This window comes from Acinonyx jubatus, chromosome C1, assembly GCF_027475565.1.
Source record: "Acinonyx jubatus isolate Ajub_Pintada_27869175 chromosome C1, VMU_Ajub_asm_v1.0, whole genome shotgun sequence".
Classification (NCBI taxonomy): Eukaryota; Metazoa; Chordata; class Mammalia; order Carnivora; family Felidae; genus Acinonyx; species Acinonyx jubatus.
Window position 1 is genome coordinate 179,917,779 of NC_069381.1, and position 19,063 is coordinate 179,936,841.

Genomic DNA, 19,063 nt, shown 5'->3' on the forward strand with positions numbered 1-19,063 from the left:
ACACAGCAGGGGTGCCCCCCCACCCCACAACACTGAGCAGTTTTTGGATACCAGCAGGGTGTCTGAGAATTCAACTCAATTCTTACAGTGTCTACCCAGAGATAGCATTAGATTTCACAGATTAAGTGTTCAGTCCTACAAGACTTCTCCCACCCCTGACCTCCCACTTCAGATGCCACTCACAAGCTCCAGGCTCTTGTGCTTCGGACCTATTGACTATAGATTGGAGGTTCCAACAACCTTCTCCTTAGATTCTTTTAATTTGCTAGAGTGGCTTACAGTATTCAGGGAAACGTGCTTACTAGTTTATTAAAGGATATGATAAATGATACAAGTCAACAGCCAGATGAAGAAATACATAGGGTGAGGTATGGAAAAAGGACAACAAGTTTCTATTCCCTCTCTAGGCATACCACTCTCTCCATTTTCCATGTATTCACCAACTCAGGAGCTCTTGGAACCCAGTCCTTTGGGGGTTTCATAGAGGCTTGACTGCACAGTTATGATTGACTAGGTCATTGGCCATGGGATGATTCAATCTTCAGCCCTCTTTCCTCCCTGGAGGTTAGGGGCTAGGACTCAAAGGTCCAACCCCCTAATCACTTGGTTGGTCCTCCTGGCAATCAGCCCCACCCTTGGTTGGTCCTCCTGGCAATCAGCCCCCACCCTTGGGTGGGGTTCAAAAGTTACCTTCTTTATTAACAGGACACCCATTTCACCATTATGGCTCTGAACTGTAGATGAAGACCACATATATCTGAGAAATGTATTTTGGTCACCTGAAAGACCAAACATATTTCTTTTTTTTAATTTTTTAAATTTTTTTCAAACATATTTCTTATAAACCATTATATTATACTAGTCTTCTTTGTCTCACACATTTTTTGTCTTAATGTAGTTTTGTCTGATGTTAATATAGCTACTTCAGCTCTTTTCAGGTTATTGTTTACATGGTATACCTTTTTCCATTGTTTTACTTTCAACCCATTTGTGTCTTTGAATCTAAAGTGTGTCTCTTATAAATAGCATACAGTTGGATCTTTTAAAAGATGCATTCTGCCTATCTCTGCTTTTTTTGGTGGAGTGTTTAATCTTTTTATATTTAACATAATTACTGATAAGATAGGATTTACATTTGCTACTTTACTCTTTATTTTTTATGTCTTATATGCTTTTTGTTCCTGTCTCCATTACCGTCTTTTTCTGTGTTAAGTAGATATTTCTGGTGCACTATTTTAATTCTCTTATTCTTTCTTTTACTGTATATTTTTGCATTATGGGTAACCAAGAAAGTTACAAACAAAAAAATACGTATACAAACACCTTTTAGGGGTGTCTGGGTGGCTCAGTCGGTTAAGCGCCTAACTTGATTTCAGCCCAGGTCATGATGTCACGGTTCATGAGATCAAGCCCTGTGTCAGGCTCTGCACTGACAGCGCAGAGTCTGCTTGGGATTCTCTCTCTCCCTTTCTCTCTCAAAATAAATAAATATTTAAAAACCAAAACAAGAAAACCCTCTTTTATATATACCTATATTGCTACCTTTATTGTAGCAGCTGTACTATTTATTTCTTTATGTGAATTTCAGTTATTATCTAATCCCTTTTTATTTCAACTTGAAGAACTCTCTCTCATGTTTCTTCTAGGACATTTTTTTCTAGCCCCATAGCCGCACCAGAGAGTGGACCCTGGTCCAGACCTACACAATTTTCATTGAGATTAAAGAGAATTGAGCAATCTCTATCAAAATAACACCAGCATTGTTCACAGAGCTAGAAAAAAACAATCCTAAAATGTGTACGGAACCAGAAAAGACCCCAAATGGCCAAAGTAAATCTTGAAAAAGAAAACCAAAGCTGGAGGCATCACAATCCCGGACTTCAAGCTGTATTACAAAGCTATAGTCATCAAGACAGTATGGTACTGGCACAAAAACAGACACTCAGTGGAACAGAATAGAGAACCTAGAAATGGACCCACAAACATATAGCTGACTAATCTTTGACCACGCAGGAAAGAATATCTTCAGAAAATGGTACTGGGAAAATGGACAGTGACATGCCAAAAAATGAACCTGGACCACTTTCTTATACCATACACAAAAATACACTCAAAATGGTTGAAAGACCTGAACATAAGACAGGAAGCCATGAAAATCTTAGAGGAGAAAGCCGGCAAAAACCTCCTTGAACTTGGCTGCAGCAACCTCTTACTTAACAGATCTCTGGAGGCCAGGGAAACAAAAGCAAAAATGAACTATTGGGGCTGCATCAAAATAAAAGTTTCTGCACAGTGAAGGAAACAATCAGCAAAACTAAAAGGCAACTGATGGAATGGGAGAAGATATTTGCAAGTGACTTATCAGATAAAGGGTTAGTATCCAAAATCTATAGAGAACTTACCAAACTCAACACCTCAAAAACAAATAATCCAGTGAAGAAATGGGCAAAAGACATGAATAGACACTTCTCCAAAGAAGACATCCAAATGGCCAACTGACACCTGAAAAAATGCTCAACATCACTCATCATCAGGGAAGTACAAATCAAAACCACACTGACATACCACCTCATACCTGTCAGAGTGACTAACATTAACAACTCAGGCAACAACAGATGTTGGCAAAGATGCAAAGAAAGAGGATCTCTTTTGCACTGCTGGTGGGAATGTAAACTGGTGCAGCCACTCTGGAATGTAGGATGGGGGTCCCTCAAAAAATTAAAAATAGAGCTACCCTACGACCCAGCAATTGCACTACTAGGTATTTATCCATGGGATACAGTTGTGCTGTTTCAGAGGGACACATGCACCCCCATGTTTATAGCAGCACTATCAACAATAGCGAAAGTATGGAAAGAGCCCAAATGTCCATCGATGGATGAATGGATAAAGAAGATGTGGTATGTATGTATATGTATATATGTGTATATATATATACATATACATACATACACAATGGAGTATTACTCGGCAATCAAAAAGAACGAAATCTTGCCATTTGCAACTACATGGATTGAACTAGAGGGTATTATGCTAAGTGAAATTAGTCAGAGAAAGACAAAAATCATATGACTTCATTCATATGAGGACTTTAAGAGAAAAAACAGATGAACATAAGGGAAGGGAAACAAAAATAATATAAAAACAGGGAGGAGGACAAAACAGAAGAGACTCATAAATATGGAGAACAAACTGAGGGTTACTGGAGGGGTTGTGAGAGGGAGGATGGGCTAAATGGGTAAGGGGCACTAAGGAATCTAATCCTGAAATCATTGTACCATATGCTAACTAATTTGGATGTAAATATTAAAAAATAAAAAATAAAATTAAAAAAAAAAATAGAACTACCCTGCAACCCAGCAATTGCACTAGTAGGTATTTAACCAAGGGTACAGGTGTGCTGTTTTGAAGGGGCACATGCACCTGATGTTTATAGCAGTGGTATCGACAATAGCCAAAGTATGGAAAGAGCCCAGATGTCCATCGATGGATGAATGGATAAAGAAGATGTGCTACGTGTACACAATGGAGTATTACTCAGCAATCAAAAAGAATGAACTCTTGCCATTTGCAACTATGTGGATGAAACTATGCTAAGCGAAATTAGAGAAAGACAAACATACGATATCACTCATATGAGGAATTTAAGATACAAAGCCGATGAACATAAGGGAAGGGAAGCAAAAATAATATAAAAACAGGGAGGGAGACAAAACATAAGAGACTCTTAATTATAGAGAACAAACAGGGTTGCTCGAGGGGTTTGGGAGGGGAGTTGGGCTAAATGGGTAAGGGGCATTAAGGAATCTACTTCTGAAATCATTGTTGCACTATATGCTAACTAACTTGGATATAAATTTAAAAATAAATGAATTACAAAAAAAAATTGACATTTTAGCAATATTGAATCTCATACATGAACATGACATATCTCTCCATTTTATTTAGGTTTTTAATTTCTCTTACCAGTATTTTGTTTTGAGCATATTAAGCATTGGACATATTTTAGATTTGTACCAAAGAATTTCAAAGGGTTTCGGTACTATTACAAATGGTACACTTTTAAGAAATATCAATTTCCAATTGTTTGTTGCTAGTATATAAAAACAATAGAGTTGCATCCTCATATCCTTCAACCTTACTAAAGTCACCTATTCTAGTATCTTTTTTGTAAATTTTTTGGGATTTCCTATGTAGGCAATCATATTTGTTATAAGTAGAGATTTTTATTTCTCCATTTCCAATTTCTATGCCTTCTATACTTTTTCTTACCTTATTGCTGATAAGGTGCAGATATCCTTGCTTTTTTCCCAGTGTTAGGGAGAAACATTCAGGTCTTTCACTTTTAAGATATTAGTTGTAGGGGCGCCTGGGTGGCTCAGTCAGATGGGCATCTGACTTTGGCTCAGGTCATGATCTTACAGCTCGTGAGCTCGAGCCCTGTGTCCAGCTCTGTGCTGGTGGCTTGGCGCCTGCTTTGGATTCTGTGTCTCCCTCTTTTCTGCCCCTCCCCTGCTCACACTTTGTCTCTCTCTCTCTCTCTCTCTCTCTCCCCCCTTCAAAAATTAAATATTAAAAAAATTTTAATGATAAACGATATTAATTGTAGGTGTTTTATAGATACACTTGATCGGGTAGAGATGGTTCCCTTTCATTTCCAGATTGCTGAGTTTTTATCATAAATGTTGAATTTTGTGAAATGCTTTTTCTGCATCTATATAAATTGCCATTATAGTTTTTCTTCTATATACTATAGTCTAATTAATTTCGGGTGTTCAATAAGGTTTGTATTACTGGGATAAACTTGGTCCTGGTTTGTTATCCTTTTTATATATTGCAAGATTCATTTTACTAGTATTTTTGCAGAGGCCTTCTGCATCTGTATTCATTAGCTTAAATTAATATTTAAGTAAATATCAAGTACCAGAAGGACTTCTACTTCTAGTATATGTGAATTAGGTAATTTGTCATAATCCTCCTGCTGAAGACAACTAGAAAAGCTGAAAAAATGTAAAAGAAAAGGAAAAAAAGTTTAAAAAAATTCTCAGAGCTGTCAGACTACAAATCCCTGCATTTAGACACAGGATAACATGTTCATACAATAACTGCTATTTTACAGTTACAAATGTCATTTAAAAATTTTTTTTTAATGTTTGCTTATTTTTGAGAGAGACAGAGCTTGAGCAGGGGAGGGGCAGAGAGAGAGGCAGACACAGAATCTGAAGCAGGCTCCAGGCTCCGAGCTGTCAGCACAGAACCCGACGCGGGGCTTGAACTCACAGACTGTGAGATCATGACCTGAGCCGATGTCAGACACCCAACCGACTGAGCCACCCAGGCTCCCCACAAATGTCATTTTAAAAGCAAGATAATGCTTTTGGATCTGGCATAAATAGATTTCTTTTCTCCTTTTGTGTTTCAAAGGTAGACATAAATACATTGACCCACAACCTACAGACTCTAGAAGAAAAGAATAAGCACCTGTCAGAACAAATGGCTTCCCTAGGACTTCAGCAAGTCCCTTCTGATTACAATGAGGTGGGTATAAAAAGGTCAGTCTAAATTAGGAATTAATGACTAGTGTGTTTTAAAAAATCAGAAGTTAGGAGATGGATTTTCTTCATTTGTGTTTTAATAATTATCATTTAGTCCTGAATAACTCGGGCTGACTATGGCAGAGAGCCCTACAAGTGCTCAAACAGTAAAAGATTAATAAAACAAGAATTTAGGGCAGCTAATAAACATCTGCCTCCACAGATGATCTATAATACTGAAAAGTATGAATATTTCTAATGTTTTAAAATACTTCCTATTCCATAAATTATGAGGCAGAAGGCTGTATTTTTCTTTTCCTTTTTTGACATTTCCACTAGGCAATCAGTAATAAGTACGATATCTAAAAGCTGTTTGACACAGTCAGTGCAATACAAATAAATGGTAGAGTTTAGACCATCTCTAAGTGGAGGATATTTATTTATTTAATTATTTATTTATTTATTTTTTAAGTGGAGGATATTTAAAGAGATGATCATTCTGTTAAGCAGCTAGTAAGTTTCCTGTGTGCTTTTGAGTACTTGAAAAAGAATTAGTTACTGCTTCTGTAACATGCAACTCACCTTTGAAAACTGCATAGAAGACACTGGTGTGAGTCTGTCTTGATCTGAGTAAAATTCTTTCAGACTCTGTCATAAGCTGTACATTACTTCAGTTGTGAAATCCTAGAGAATAATCTAATATATTTTCATGGCCTTAGAGCCAGACGGCCGGCATTTCAATTTTGGCTATGACCTCGAGTATGAGCCTTAACCTCTCTGAGCCTCAGTTTCTTAATCTGTCAAAGTGGGGGAAGTAATACCATTATTAGGAGGTTGTTGGAGGATTTAGTAAGTTAATACATTAAAGCATGTAGCAGATAACTAACATTTATTGAATTTTTAGTATTTGAACCGTCCCAGAAAAAAGGCTTTTAAGTTCCTCTTATAGCAACAAGGTGCATTAGCTCTAGTTCCTGGTACTATCTCAGACCAACCCTCCCTTCCCAAGATTAAAGATTTATCCATGTCCTCTGCTTGTTGGCCATGTATCAGCTAGACTTATCAGCCTACTTGCTCCTGGTCTTTCTGGAAGACTACATCTCAGTCTCTCTGATTCTTTCAGTGCCCCCCTGCCAGTGAGTAGGCCTGTGGCCTTACCCTGTTAGTGACTTTGACAGATCCTGCTAATGATTTTGTCAGTGTTGATTCTTGCTTTCTCACCACACCTCTTAAGGTCTCCCAATGATAAACCACACCTCAGGTCCAGCTTGTAGTTCTGTGTTTCCACATAGAATTTTCTCTGACCAGGCCTGCCTGGAAGTCCTCCAGTTGGCTGTATGAGTCTTGAGAAATGAGGTTGAGATGTCAGTATTTGTTTTTTAATCTCAGCAATATCATTAAACTTATCACCGTTCAATGCTGGCAGTGTATGTTTGTTCTTTGGGAATTCACACTTGAAATTCTCAGTACGAGTTACCTTTCTAGTATAATCTGTTACTGGTTTTTGGAGATATGCTTATGAGTGTATGTTGTGTATGCCACACCACAGATTTGAAGTTCGACCTGGTTTCAACCCTCAAGGTTCCATTTACTGTGTGGCCTGGGCAGGGCTTAAACCGTATGGCCCTTGGGGCTAAGGAAATCTCCCTTAATCACAGCACACTGTGTCTGCACATATCAAAATGGTAACTTTGTGAATTAGAAATTGACCTGTTGATGCATCTGCCTTCACTGTCTTCTGATGCAAGAGCAGTAGTTACTCATCTTTACACTCCCTTGCCTAGCATAGCACCTAATACATAATAGGTATTTAAAAAAATTTTTTTTAATTTTCTAATGTTTATTCTTGAAGGAGAGAGACAGAATGAGAGTGGGAGAGGAGCAGAGAGAGAGGAGACACAGAATTCTAAGCAGGCTCCATGCTCTGAGCTGTCAGCATAATCTGTGAGATCATGACTTGAGTGAAGTCGGTCGCCCAACCGACTGAACCACCCAGGCACTCCCATAATAGGTGTTTTAGAAAGATTGAGTGGAACACAAGGAGGGTCACGTCTGTCTTGCCAGTGCATGAGGATTAAATATCATATTGTGCGTAAAGTACCCATCACAGTGCCTAGCATACTTAATACATGTATAAACATTATTCTCTTTTCTTCTTCACACCAATTTTGGGCTTATTTTTATTATTTCAGCCTTTAATGATGGTATAATTTAAGTCTATTACTATAGTCAGTCATGCAGGGAACCACAGTGAGAAATGATCCAAATGGATTTTTTTTTTTTTTTAAGCTGAGTGCATAGCCCGACATGGGGCTCAATCCCACGAACTGTGAGATCATGACCTGATTTGAAAGCAAGAGTCTGATGGAGCCACCCGGGTGTCCCTTCTTTTGGATTTTAAACATAAATTTTCAAACAGTAGCACTAGACAGAAGTATAGTTCCCTATGCAACCAGGACTTCAATGATTTGAAATTAAACCGTGAATTAAATGTAGTATTTCTTACAACTAGGATGACATTCAGTGCACACTCATGTAGGTGTCCAAGTTGGCTCAGTTTGCTGTGGCCCATGCAAACCAGTTGTTAAATATTTTGAATAAAATCCCTGCATACAGGGGTGCCTGTCTTAGTCAGTAGAGCATGCAACTCAATCTCAAGGTTGTGAGTTTGAACCCTCACTTTGGGTGTGGAGATTACTTAAAAATAAAATCTTCAAAAAAATCCCTGCTTACAATCTGCTCATAAAATAGCTTTATCAAGATGCTAGTATCTTTTGGTTTCATGTATTCTTCTAATAGCCTTCTAACTTTCACAGCTCATCTTAATTTTGAAAATGATTTTAGAAATCATTTTGTGGCTTACAATTGATCCTTGTCAACCTACCTTTTATTTAAGATAATTTTATGTTTGCTTCCTGCTTTTCCAAGGAGTGATATCTTTGTATATCAATTAAAATGCATATTCTAACAATTAGCATTTTTCTTGGTATTCTAATTCTCAAGTGAGTCTCCAATTTCTCTTTTGCTTGCATATTAATGGTCTTTTTAGTATATTGCCAAGATTTTTTATGCAAAGGTTAATCTCTGGCCTTCCACAACTCAGAATCTGAGATATTGACTCATTTAAGTGCTCTCTAATTTCTGGTCTTCCGTTGATTCTCTTAAATATAAGCCCTATTTAAATAATCTGGACACAATAATTTAAACTACTGCTTTAATATCTGCTTTCCCTTAGCAACTGGAACAACTGGAACAACTTCTTTTCTGTTTGTTGTGAATTTAAATAAGTGACCTTGTGTCAAATATCACATTTTGATTTTGCTTAGACAGTTTACACTATCACTGCGTTAACATTCTCTTAGGTGACCAAAAAAGAGGAAATCATTTTTAAAGTATATTTAAAAGATTAATGGAATTTCTTTATGCCTTTGCCTAAAAGAGAGAACTTTATTGAGGTAAAAAGTGCCATTATTTAAAAAATTCCTGGACATCTTTTATAAGAGACCCAGATCATTTAAGTTACTGCGAAAAAAAAAGACTTCATATTCCAAGAAGACAAGCAAAGTTATCTTTGAGTGTTTGTTATAGCTAGCATATTTTAGGTTTAAATCTAGCTCTTGGTATTTCATATTGCACTTTATAGCACATGTGGCACCACAATTTATAGAACTTAGAACTGAATTTTAAATACCTATGCTTTTGTGGTTATGGTATAGTTTTGTTTTTGTAACATCATTGGCCATCCTTGTTTATTTTGCTGAAGACTTGGTCAGAACATTATCCCAAATGTTGTGTTCATGGAATGTTTTTACCTCATAGTTTCCAAAATAGAAAGTATTGTGGGAAAGGGGGACTGTATGTGTTACACTGACAGAAAATTAATTGATGATTAATTTTATGGTAATATGTTCTAACCTCCTATTTATTGATAACAGTCTATATTTCCGTTAGGTTATTTTGTGTGGTTTAAAAAAAATTTTTTTTTAATTAAAAATTTTTTAATTAAATATAATTTATTGTCAAATTGGCTTTTTAATTTTTTTAATGTTTAGTTTTGAGAGAGAGAGGTAGAGTGTGAGTGGGGGAGGGGCAAAGAGAGAGGATGATCACAGAATTTGAAACAGGCTCCAGGCTCTGCCTTACCAGCACAGAGCCTGATGCGGGGCTCCAGCCCACAAACAGTGAGATCATGACCTGAGCCGATGTCAGACACTTAGCCTGCTGAGCCACCCAGGAGCCCCACCCTTAGTTTATTTTGAAACCAATACTTTATTGGCCTGAATGCTTTAAAAAAATAATTTCCTTTGCCTTAGTGGGAACCACATATAGTGATTAAAATTGAAAGTTTAAGAAACAGTGTATGAATATGTATAATTATGTATGAAAAAAATACTGGTCTGATAGGACAAACACTTAGATGGGCCATAATGGTTAACCCACTGATGCCAAAAATTGGATATAAATTTTTATATTGAATGTGCATAATTTGGGGTGGGTTGTATAGAAGAACTAATCACTCTTTATGGCTTTTCCATAGGTTTTTATCAAGCCTAGAATGTCTAAAATGGCCTAATTCTTCTAGCCAAGGCAACTACCAAAGGGAAAACAATGCTCCAGACTAGTGTACCCTCTTGTAGAACATATGCTATCATGAAAGTATTTTGAACCCAAGAAGAAATGAGTTACATGTTATTACATAGTAATCTCGTTTGGAATGTGTTTTTGCTTTTATTTGGAAAATATTCATGACACTTGAAATAAAGTGCACTACAAAGTGATAACTAAGGAATAGCTATAACAGTGTTGGAGATGGTGAGAATTATCTCTTGTATAAATTCATATCTCTACATATGTTGACATCTTTATTAACTTGCCTAAAGTTGAACATAAAACAAGTCTAAATTCTTTGGATTTAAATGCTGAAAAGGCCTCCTGGTCTATAGTAATTATGTCATTGTAGGATATTTACCAGCATTAATAACACTTCCCACTAAAGATTTACTGCAAATGATCCATAGTGCAGCTCATTGGCCAATGTGATTAAGAATTTGCGTTCTCTTGGGGCGCCTGGGTGGCTCAGTTGGTTGAGTGTCCAACTTCAGCTCAGGTCATGATCTCACAGCTCGTGAGTTCGAGCCCCGCGTCAGGCTCTGTGCTGACAGCTTGGAGCCTGGATCCTGCTTCAGATCTCTGTCTCCCTCTCTTTCTGCCCCTAACCCACTCCCATTCTGTCTCTGTCTCTTTCAACAGTAAATAAACATTAAAAAAAAAAAAAAAGAATTTGCGTTCTCAGTTACATTTGCTTTTGTGTGTATTATTCTTGGAGTTTATTTGTGAAGATGATTTTGACATAAGGCAAATATCAGTATGTCTTGCTATTAAGATATAACACTGAAATAGATCATGGAAGGTGAAAATTTCCATATTCAATCACTAATATGTAATCACTCCAAATTCAATCACTGGAGTACCAACAAGGACCAAAATTTAATCAAAATGAAACTGTATTTTATACTTATTTTTTCTGAAAAAGTCTGAGGAAAAAGAAATATAAAAAATAACTGTCATTATTAAAGGCTGTTTGAATGATAAAATATGTAATTTCTTGAAATATAGAGCCTTCCGTAGTGTTTCTCCAGGATAACACTGTGTAGAGTGCTTGATCAGACAATATTGGAATTTCCAATAAATGTTTCTTTTGTTCAGAGATTTTCTTTTTACTCCCTCTTGCATGGTAACTGAAGTGTCTTCTGTCTACACAGCTGTAATGATTTGCAGCTCCTGTTTTCTTAAAGAAATATATAATCTTTAAACTGCATATCTGCAACCGCTGATACAACCACCCCACATCTGGGTTGGATTGCAACTACAGGGGCGCCTGTGTGGCTCAGTCTGTTAAGCGTCCAACTCTTGGTTTTGGCTGGCATTATGATCTCACAGTTCGTGGAACTAAGCCCCGCATCCCTGCTTGGGATTCTCTCTCTTCCTCTCTTTCTGCCTCTCCCCCACTCATGCCTGCTCATGTGCTTGCGCGCTCTCTCTCTTTCTCTCTCTCTCTCAAAATAAATAAGTAAACTTAGAATAAGTAAGCAAAAAACTACAAACTCTGGGACATTTAAGGCACTCATACTTTCACTAGCAATCCTTTAATGTTGCATATTAGCACTATGATCAGCTATGTAGGGAAAAACTAAGAGGCAGCAAAGACAAATAAATATGAATCCTGGTTTCATCACTGTAGAAATGATAAGAGTATAAATGCTTGTTCAGAAAATGGTTGTTCCTTTCTCTGCCAAGGTACTGATACCTGTGTTTGCTTTCCCAGCTGGCTCAACAGCAGGTGGAAAAGGTCTTGGGAAGAATTACTGAGAGTAAAAATAAACTGGCCTATGAAAAGGGAAAACTCCAGGTATGAGATTTTATTTTCTGATTTGTGTTGTCTAATTTTTTAATGCCAATTATCAAGCTAAATATAATAAATGATGGATTTTGAGAGGACCTAGCTCTACTAATTCTCTAACTTTGGACACGTTTTTGAACCCTCCTAAGTTTGTTGCCTCATTAAGTAAAATCAGGTGATTGCTGTTCACATATCTGTAATATAATACTGAAACTAAAATTGTGAAACCAGATCCCATTCTGTAGCTACTGAAAGTTGTATTATGATTGTTTTGTGCATGGCCACTCACTAAGAATGTTAGAGAGCTCATGCTCTCTTTTTTGCTGAATTTTTATAGCATTCTTAAAAAGAAATAACCCTGGATATTGGGACTCAAAGGCAATAGACTTGAGTGACTGGGATGATACTATTCTTTTGCTTCCTGTGTGTTTTATCTCTATAGTACCTACAGAGCAGGAAGCTGGCCACTGATACCCAACTCCAGTGGAAATGCTAAATGAAATCTAAATCAGTGGTTCACAGCCTTAGCTACACATCACAAATTGAGGAATTTTTAAAATACCTCATGCAGGGCAGTATATGATAGTCGCCATTTACTTGGAAATGAATCAGAAAAAGAAAAAACACTTTGATGGATAGAGGAGATTGATAGATGGATTGATATGTGATGAGCAAGTTTAAAAAAATTAATTGTGGAATTTGGATGGTGAGGGTATGCATATTCACAGTAAAATGAATTTTACTGTATATTTATAAAATACAAGGGGAAAATTCCCCATGACAAGGCTTGCACCCCAGAGCAATTAGATCAGAATCTCAGGGAGTAGATCCTAGGCTTCAATACTTTTAAGTTCCCCAGTGATTCCAGTATGCAACCATACATGAGGACCACTGGATTCAATGGTACAAAGTCCATTTAGGCGTGGCAACCAAAGAGCTGATTTAATTAAGTGATCTCACTAGAGGCATGTAAAACGTGTCAATGTTAATCTCATCTCATCTGCTCAAGGAGCTTATTATAGGGTTAGCAGATGAGATTGGCCCTTATGGCAGGCTATGTGAAAGATGATAAACCATGGTTGTAAACCGTATGTTGGCCACTAAAAACATAAGGCTATTTGGCCACAATTTGTGTGCTTTTAATTAATATTTTCTAGAGCCAATGATACATTTAAGTATAATATACATTTATACTTGTGTAACCTTGGACGAGTCTTAATTTTCTTGAGTTTCATCTTTTTTAAAAAAATTCAGTTCCTTTAAAATGTTTTTATCAGGGGTACCTGGGTGGCTCAGTTGATTGAGTGTCCAACTCTTGATATTGGCTCAGGTCTTGATCTCCGGGTCATGGGATCAAGCCCCACATCAGGCTCCGCACTGAGTGTGAGGCCTGCTGAAAATTCCTCTCTCTCTCTCCCTCTGTCCTTCTCCCCTGCTTGCACGCTCTCTCTCTCTCTCAAAAAAAAATTAAAAAGTTCAATAGTAATTGTGATAATTTAACAGTTGTTTCTTTACTGGTGCATTCAATAATAAGATCTAATGGTGTTCTTATAAACTCTATTAATTTCAAACTGGTGATAAGCACAAACAGCTTTTCAAGATATTTGCAATAACTATTCTATAATATGAAAATATCTGTGATGTCTATTGGAGACAAAGTAACAGGTTAGACTAATACTACTGTGGTTTATTGCCTACATTTAAAAATTTTTTAGGGGCACCTGGGTGGCTCAGTCAGTTGAGCATCCGACTTTGGCTCAGGTCATGATCTCATGGTTTGTGAGTTTAAGTGCTGCGTTGGGCTCTGTGCTGACAGCTGAGACCCTGGAACCTGCTTCGGATTCTGTGTGTGTCGCTCTCTCTCTGCTCTTACCCCACTTGCACTCTGTCTCTCTCTCTCTCTCTCAAAAATAAATAAACATTAAAAAATTTTTTTAAAAAATAAAAAAATTTTAATTGAAGTATAGTTGACATTCAATACTATATCATTTTAGATGTTTAACATAATGAATTGGTAATCATATACATTACAAAATGCTTACCCTAAGTGTAGTTACCATATGTCACCATACAAAGTTACTATAACATTATTGGCAATATTCCCAATGCTGTACTTTTAATCCCTGTCACTTATTTGCACGTCTTAATCCCCTTGACCTATTTCACCCTCCTCCCCTCTGACAATCACCAGTTCTCTGTATTTATGAATGCTTTTTTTTTTCTTATTTCTATATACTATTTTTAATGGCTCAAGAGTAGGCTATCTTATGAATGCATCTTCTGAACCATTTCTTGCTGTACAGTTATCTAGGAATATATCAAGCACTGTGCCAAGTGACAGTACAAGGAGGCAGGTACTGTAATTATGCCCATTTATAGGCAAGGAAATGGAAGCATAAGGAATTCAAGTAATTTTCGAAAGGTCTCACAGTTCTTGTGTTGCAAAGCCAGGATTTAATCTTAGCGGTCAGATTGTAGTCCCTAAACACCAAACAATTACACTATGTAACCATGATTTAACTGCTCTCATATTGTTGGACGTTTACGTTTTTTAATTAAAAAATTTACAAATCCTTGTTTAATCTTTGCATCCATGATGATATTATTAACTAGATTTGCTTTTATCTCATTCTACTATTTTTTTTAAATTTTCTATAATTTATTTATTTTTTATCATTTACATCCAAGTTAGTTAGCACATGGTGCAACAATGATTTCAGGAGTAGATATCTTAAGCCCCTTATCCATTTAGCCCATCCCCCCTCCACAATCCCTCCAGCAACCCTCTGTTTGTTCTCCATATTTAAGAGTCTCTTATGTTTTGTCTCCCTCCCTGTTTTTATATTATTTTTGTTTCCCTTCCCTATGTTCATCTGTTTTGTATCTTAAATTCCTCATATGAGTGAAGTCATATGATTTTTGTCTTTCTCTGACTGATTTTGTTTAGCCTAATACCCTCTAGTTCTATCCACGTAGTTGCAAATGGCAAGATTTCATTCTTTTTGATTGCTGAGTAATACTCCATTGTGTGTGTATGTGTGTGTGTGTATATATATATATATACACACACCACATCTTCTTTATCCATTCATCCTTCAATGGACATTTGGGTTCTTTCCATACTTTGGCTATTGTGGATAGTGCTGCTATAAACATTGGGGTGCATGTGTCCCTTCAAAACAGCATACCTGTACCAAATACCTAGGAGTGCAATTGCTGGGTCATAGGGTAGTTCTATTTTTAATTTTTTGAGGAACCCCCATACTGTTTTCCAGAGTGGCTGCACCAGCTTGCATTCCCACCAACAATGCAAAAGAGATCCTTTTTCTTCGCATCATCGCCAACATCTGTTGTTGCCTGAGTTGTTAATGTTAGCCATTCTGACAGGTGTGAGGGTATCTCAGCGTGGTTTTGATTTGTATTTCCCTGATGATGAGTGATGTTGAGCATTTTTTCATGTGTCAGTTGGCCATTTGGATGTCTTTGGAGAAGTGTCTATTCAGGGGCGCCTGGGTGGCGCAGTCGGTTAGGCGTCCGACTTCAGCCAGGTCACGATCTCGCGGTCCGTGAGTTCGAGCCCCGCGTCAGGCTCTGGGCTGATGGCTCGGAGCCTGTTTCTGATTCTGTGTCTCCCTCTCTCTCTGCCCCTCCCCCGTTCATGCTCTGTCTCTCTCTGTCCCAAAAAAAAAAAAAAAAAAAAAAAAACGTTGAAGAAGTGTCTATTCATGTCTTTTGCCCATTTCTTCACTGGATTATTTGGTTTTTAGGTGTTGAGTTTGATAAGTTCTCTGTAGATTTTGGATACTAATCCTTCATCTGATACATCATTTGCAAATATCTTCTCCCATTCTGTTGGTTGCCTTATAGTTTTGCTGATTCTTTCCTTCCCTGTGCAGAAGCTTTTTATTTTGATGAGGTCCCAATAGTTCATTTTTGCTTTTGTTTCCCTGGCCTCCAGAGATCTGTTGAGTAAGAGGTTGCTGCGGCTGAGTTGAAAGAGGTTTTTCCTGCTTTCTCCTCTAGGATTTTGATAGCTTCCTATCTTATGTTTAGGTCTTTCATCCATTTTGAGTGTATTTTTATGTATGGTGTAAGAAAGTGGTTCAGGTTCATTTTTCAGCATGTCACTGTCCAGTTTTCCGAGCCCCATTTGCTGAAGAGACTGTCTTTATTCCATTGGATATTCCTTCCTGCGTGGTCAAAGATTAGTCAGCTATATGTTTGTGGGTCCATTTCTAGGTTCTCTATTCTGTTCCACTGAGTGTCTGTTTTTGCACCAGTACCATACTTTCTTGATGATTATAGCTTTGTAATACAGCTTGAAGTTGGGATTGTGATGTCTCCACCTTTGGTTTTCTTTTTCAAGATTTCTTTGGCTATTTGGAGTCTTTTCTGGTTCCATACAAATTTCAGGGTGTTTTGTTTTTGTTTTTGTTTTAGCTCTGTGAAGAATACTGGTGTTATTTTGATAGGTTTGCACTGAATATGTGGATTGCTTTGGGTAGTATTGACATTTTAACAATATTTGTTCTTCCTATCCAGGAGCATGGAATCTTTTTCCATTTTTTTGTGTCTTCAATTTTTTTATAAGCTTTCTATAGTATTCAGTGTATAGATTTTTCACCTCTTCGGTTAGATTTATTCCTAGGTATTTTATGGTTTTTGGTGCAATTGTAAATGGGATTGAACCTTGATTTCTCTTTCTGCTGCTTAATTGTTGGTGTATAGGAATGCAACCGATTTCTTTGCATTGATTTTATAGTCTTTGACTTTGCTGAATTCATGGATCAGTTTTAGCAGTTTTGGGGTGGAATCTTTTGGGTTTTCCATATAGAGTATCATGCCATCTATGAAGAGTGAAAGTTTGACGTCCTCCTGGCTGATTTGGATGCCTTTTATTTCTTTGTGTTGTCTGATTGCTGAGACTAAACCTTCCAATACCATGTTGAATAATAGTGGCAAGAGTGGACATCCCGGTCTTGTTCCTGACCTTAGGGGGAAAGCTCTGTTTTTCCCCATTGAGGATGATATTAGTAGTGGGTCTTTCCTATATAGCTTTTATGATCTTGAGGTATGATCCTTCTATCCATACTTTCTTGAGGGTTTTTATCAAGAGAGGATGATGTGGTTTGTCAAATGTTTTCTCTGCATCTATTGAGAGGATCATGTTCTTGCCCTTTCTTTTATTGATGTGATGTATCACATTGATTTGTGGATATTGAACCAGCCCTGCAACCCAGGTAAAATCCCGCTTGGTCGTGGTGAATAATTTTTTTAATGTATTGTTGGATCTGGTTGGCTGGTATCTTGTTGAGGATTTTTGCATCCATGTTCATCAGGGAAATTGGTGTATAGTTCTCCTTTTTAGTGAAGTCTCTGTCTGGTTTTGGAATCAAGGTAATGCTGGCTTGCTGGCTTCATAGAAAGAGTTGGAAGTTTTCCTTCCATTTCTGTTTTTTGGAACACCTTCAAGAGAATAGGTGTTAACTCTTCTTTAAATGTTTGGTAGAATTCCCCCAGAAAGCCATCTGGCCCTGGACTCTTGTTTTTGGGAGATTTTTGGTTACTGATTCAATTTCCTTACTGGTTATGGGTCTGTTCAAATTTTCTATTTCTTCCTGTTTCAGTTTTGGTAGTTTATATGTTTTTGGGAACTTGTCCATTTCTTCCAGATTGCCCATTTTATTGGTATATAATTGCTCATAATATTCTCTTATTATTGTTTGTATTTCTGTGGCGTTGGTTGTGGTCTCTCCCTTTCATTCTTGATTTTATTTATTTGTGTCCTTTCCTTTTTCTTTTTGATCTAACTGGCTAGGGGGTTATTTATTTTGTTAATTCTTGCAAAGAACCAGCTTCTGGTTTCATTGTTCTGTTCTACTGTGTTTTTTGGTTTCCATAGCATTGATTTCTGCTCTAATCTTTGTTATTTCCTGTGTTCTGCTGGTTTGGGGTTTTACTTGCTGTTCTTTTTCCAGCTCTTTAAGGTGTAAGGTTAGGTTGAGTATCTGTGACCGTTCTTCATTCTTTAGGAAGGCCTGGATTGCTATATACTTCCCTCTCATGACCGCCTTTGCTGCATCCCAGAGGTTTTGGGCTGTGGTGTTACCATTTTCATTGGCTTCTATGTACTTTTTAATTTCCTCTGTAACTTCTTGGTTAGCCCATTCATTCTTTAGTATGATGATCTTTAGTCTCCAAGTATTTATCTTTCCACATTTTTTCTTGTGGTTGATTTTGAGTTTCATAGCATTGTGGTCTGAAAATATGCACGGTATGATCTCAATCTTTTTGTACTTGTTGAGGGCTGATTTGTGTCCCAATACGTGATCTGTTCTGGAGAACATTCCATGTGCACTGGAGAAGGATGAATATTCCGCTGTTTTAGGAAGAAATGTTCTAAATATATCTGTTAAGTCCATCCGGTTCAGTGTGTCATTCAAAGCCATTGTTTCCTTGTTGATTTTCTGATTAGATGATCTGTCCATTGCTGTAAGTGGGGTGTTGAAGTCCCCTACTGTTATGGTATTATTATCAATGAGTTTCTTTATGTTTGTGCTTAATTGATTTATATATATGGGTGCTTCCACATTTGGAGAATAAATGTTTACAATTGTTAGATCTTTTCGGTGGATAGACCCCTTAATTATGATATAATGCCCTTCTTCATCTCTTGTTACAGTCTTTGTTTTAAAGCCTAGATTGTCTGATATAAGTATGGCTACCCTGGCTTTCTTTGGCTGACCATTAGCTTGATAGATGGTTCTCCATCTCCTTACTTTCAATCTGAAGGTATCTTTAGGTCTAACAGTTTTTTGTTCTTTTGTTTTGCCTTTCAGATTCCACATAGAAGTGAATGGTATTTGTTTTTCTCTGACTTACTTCACTTAGCATAATACCCTCTGGGTTTGTCCATGTCATTGCACATGACAAGATTTCATTCTTTTTTATGGGTGAGTGATATTCCTGTATGTGTGTACACATTTGTGCCTTTATATATATTTTGGACATTTAACCTCTTATCAGATATACCAATTGTAAATATTTTCTACCATTCAGTAGGTTACCTTTTCATTTTGTTGATAGTTTCCTTCATGCATAAACTTTTTACTTGATATACTCCCAATTG

General features: G+C 37.1%; 1 protein-coding gene across 8 annotated transcripts in view; it reads left to right on the forward strand.

Moving 5' to 3' along the window:
- The window catches only part of CCDC150 (coiled-coil domain containing 150), a 94,303-nt gene that overhangs the window by 42,288 nt on the left and 32,952 nt on the right, over positions 1-19,063 (forward strand). For all 8 annotated transcript variants that reach the window (XR_008295503.1, XM_053215484.1, XM_053215485.1 and 5 more), the window contains 2 exons: positions 5,425-5,538; positions 11,860-11,943. Coding sequence is in view for 7 of the 8 variants with exons in the window: in XM_053215484.1 (XP_053071459.1) it covers positions 5,425-5,538; positions 11,860-11,943 (198 nt within the window). In the remaining variant the exon portion in view is untranslated. The remainder of the gene's footprint in view (positions 1-5,424; positions 5,539-11,859; positions 11,944-19,063) is intronic.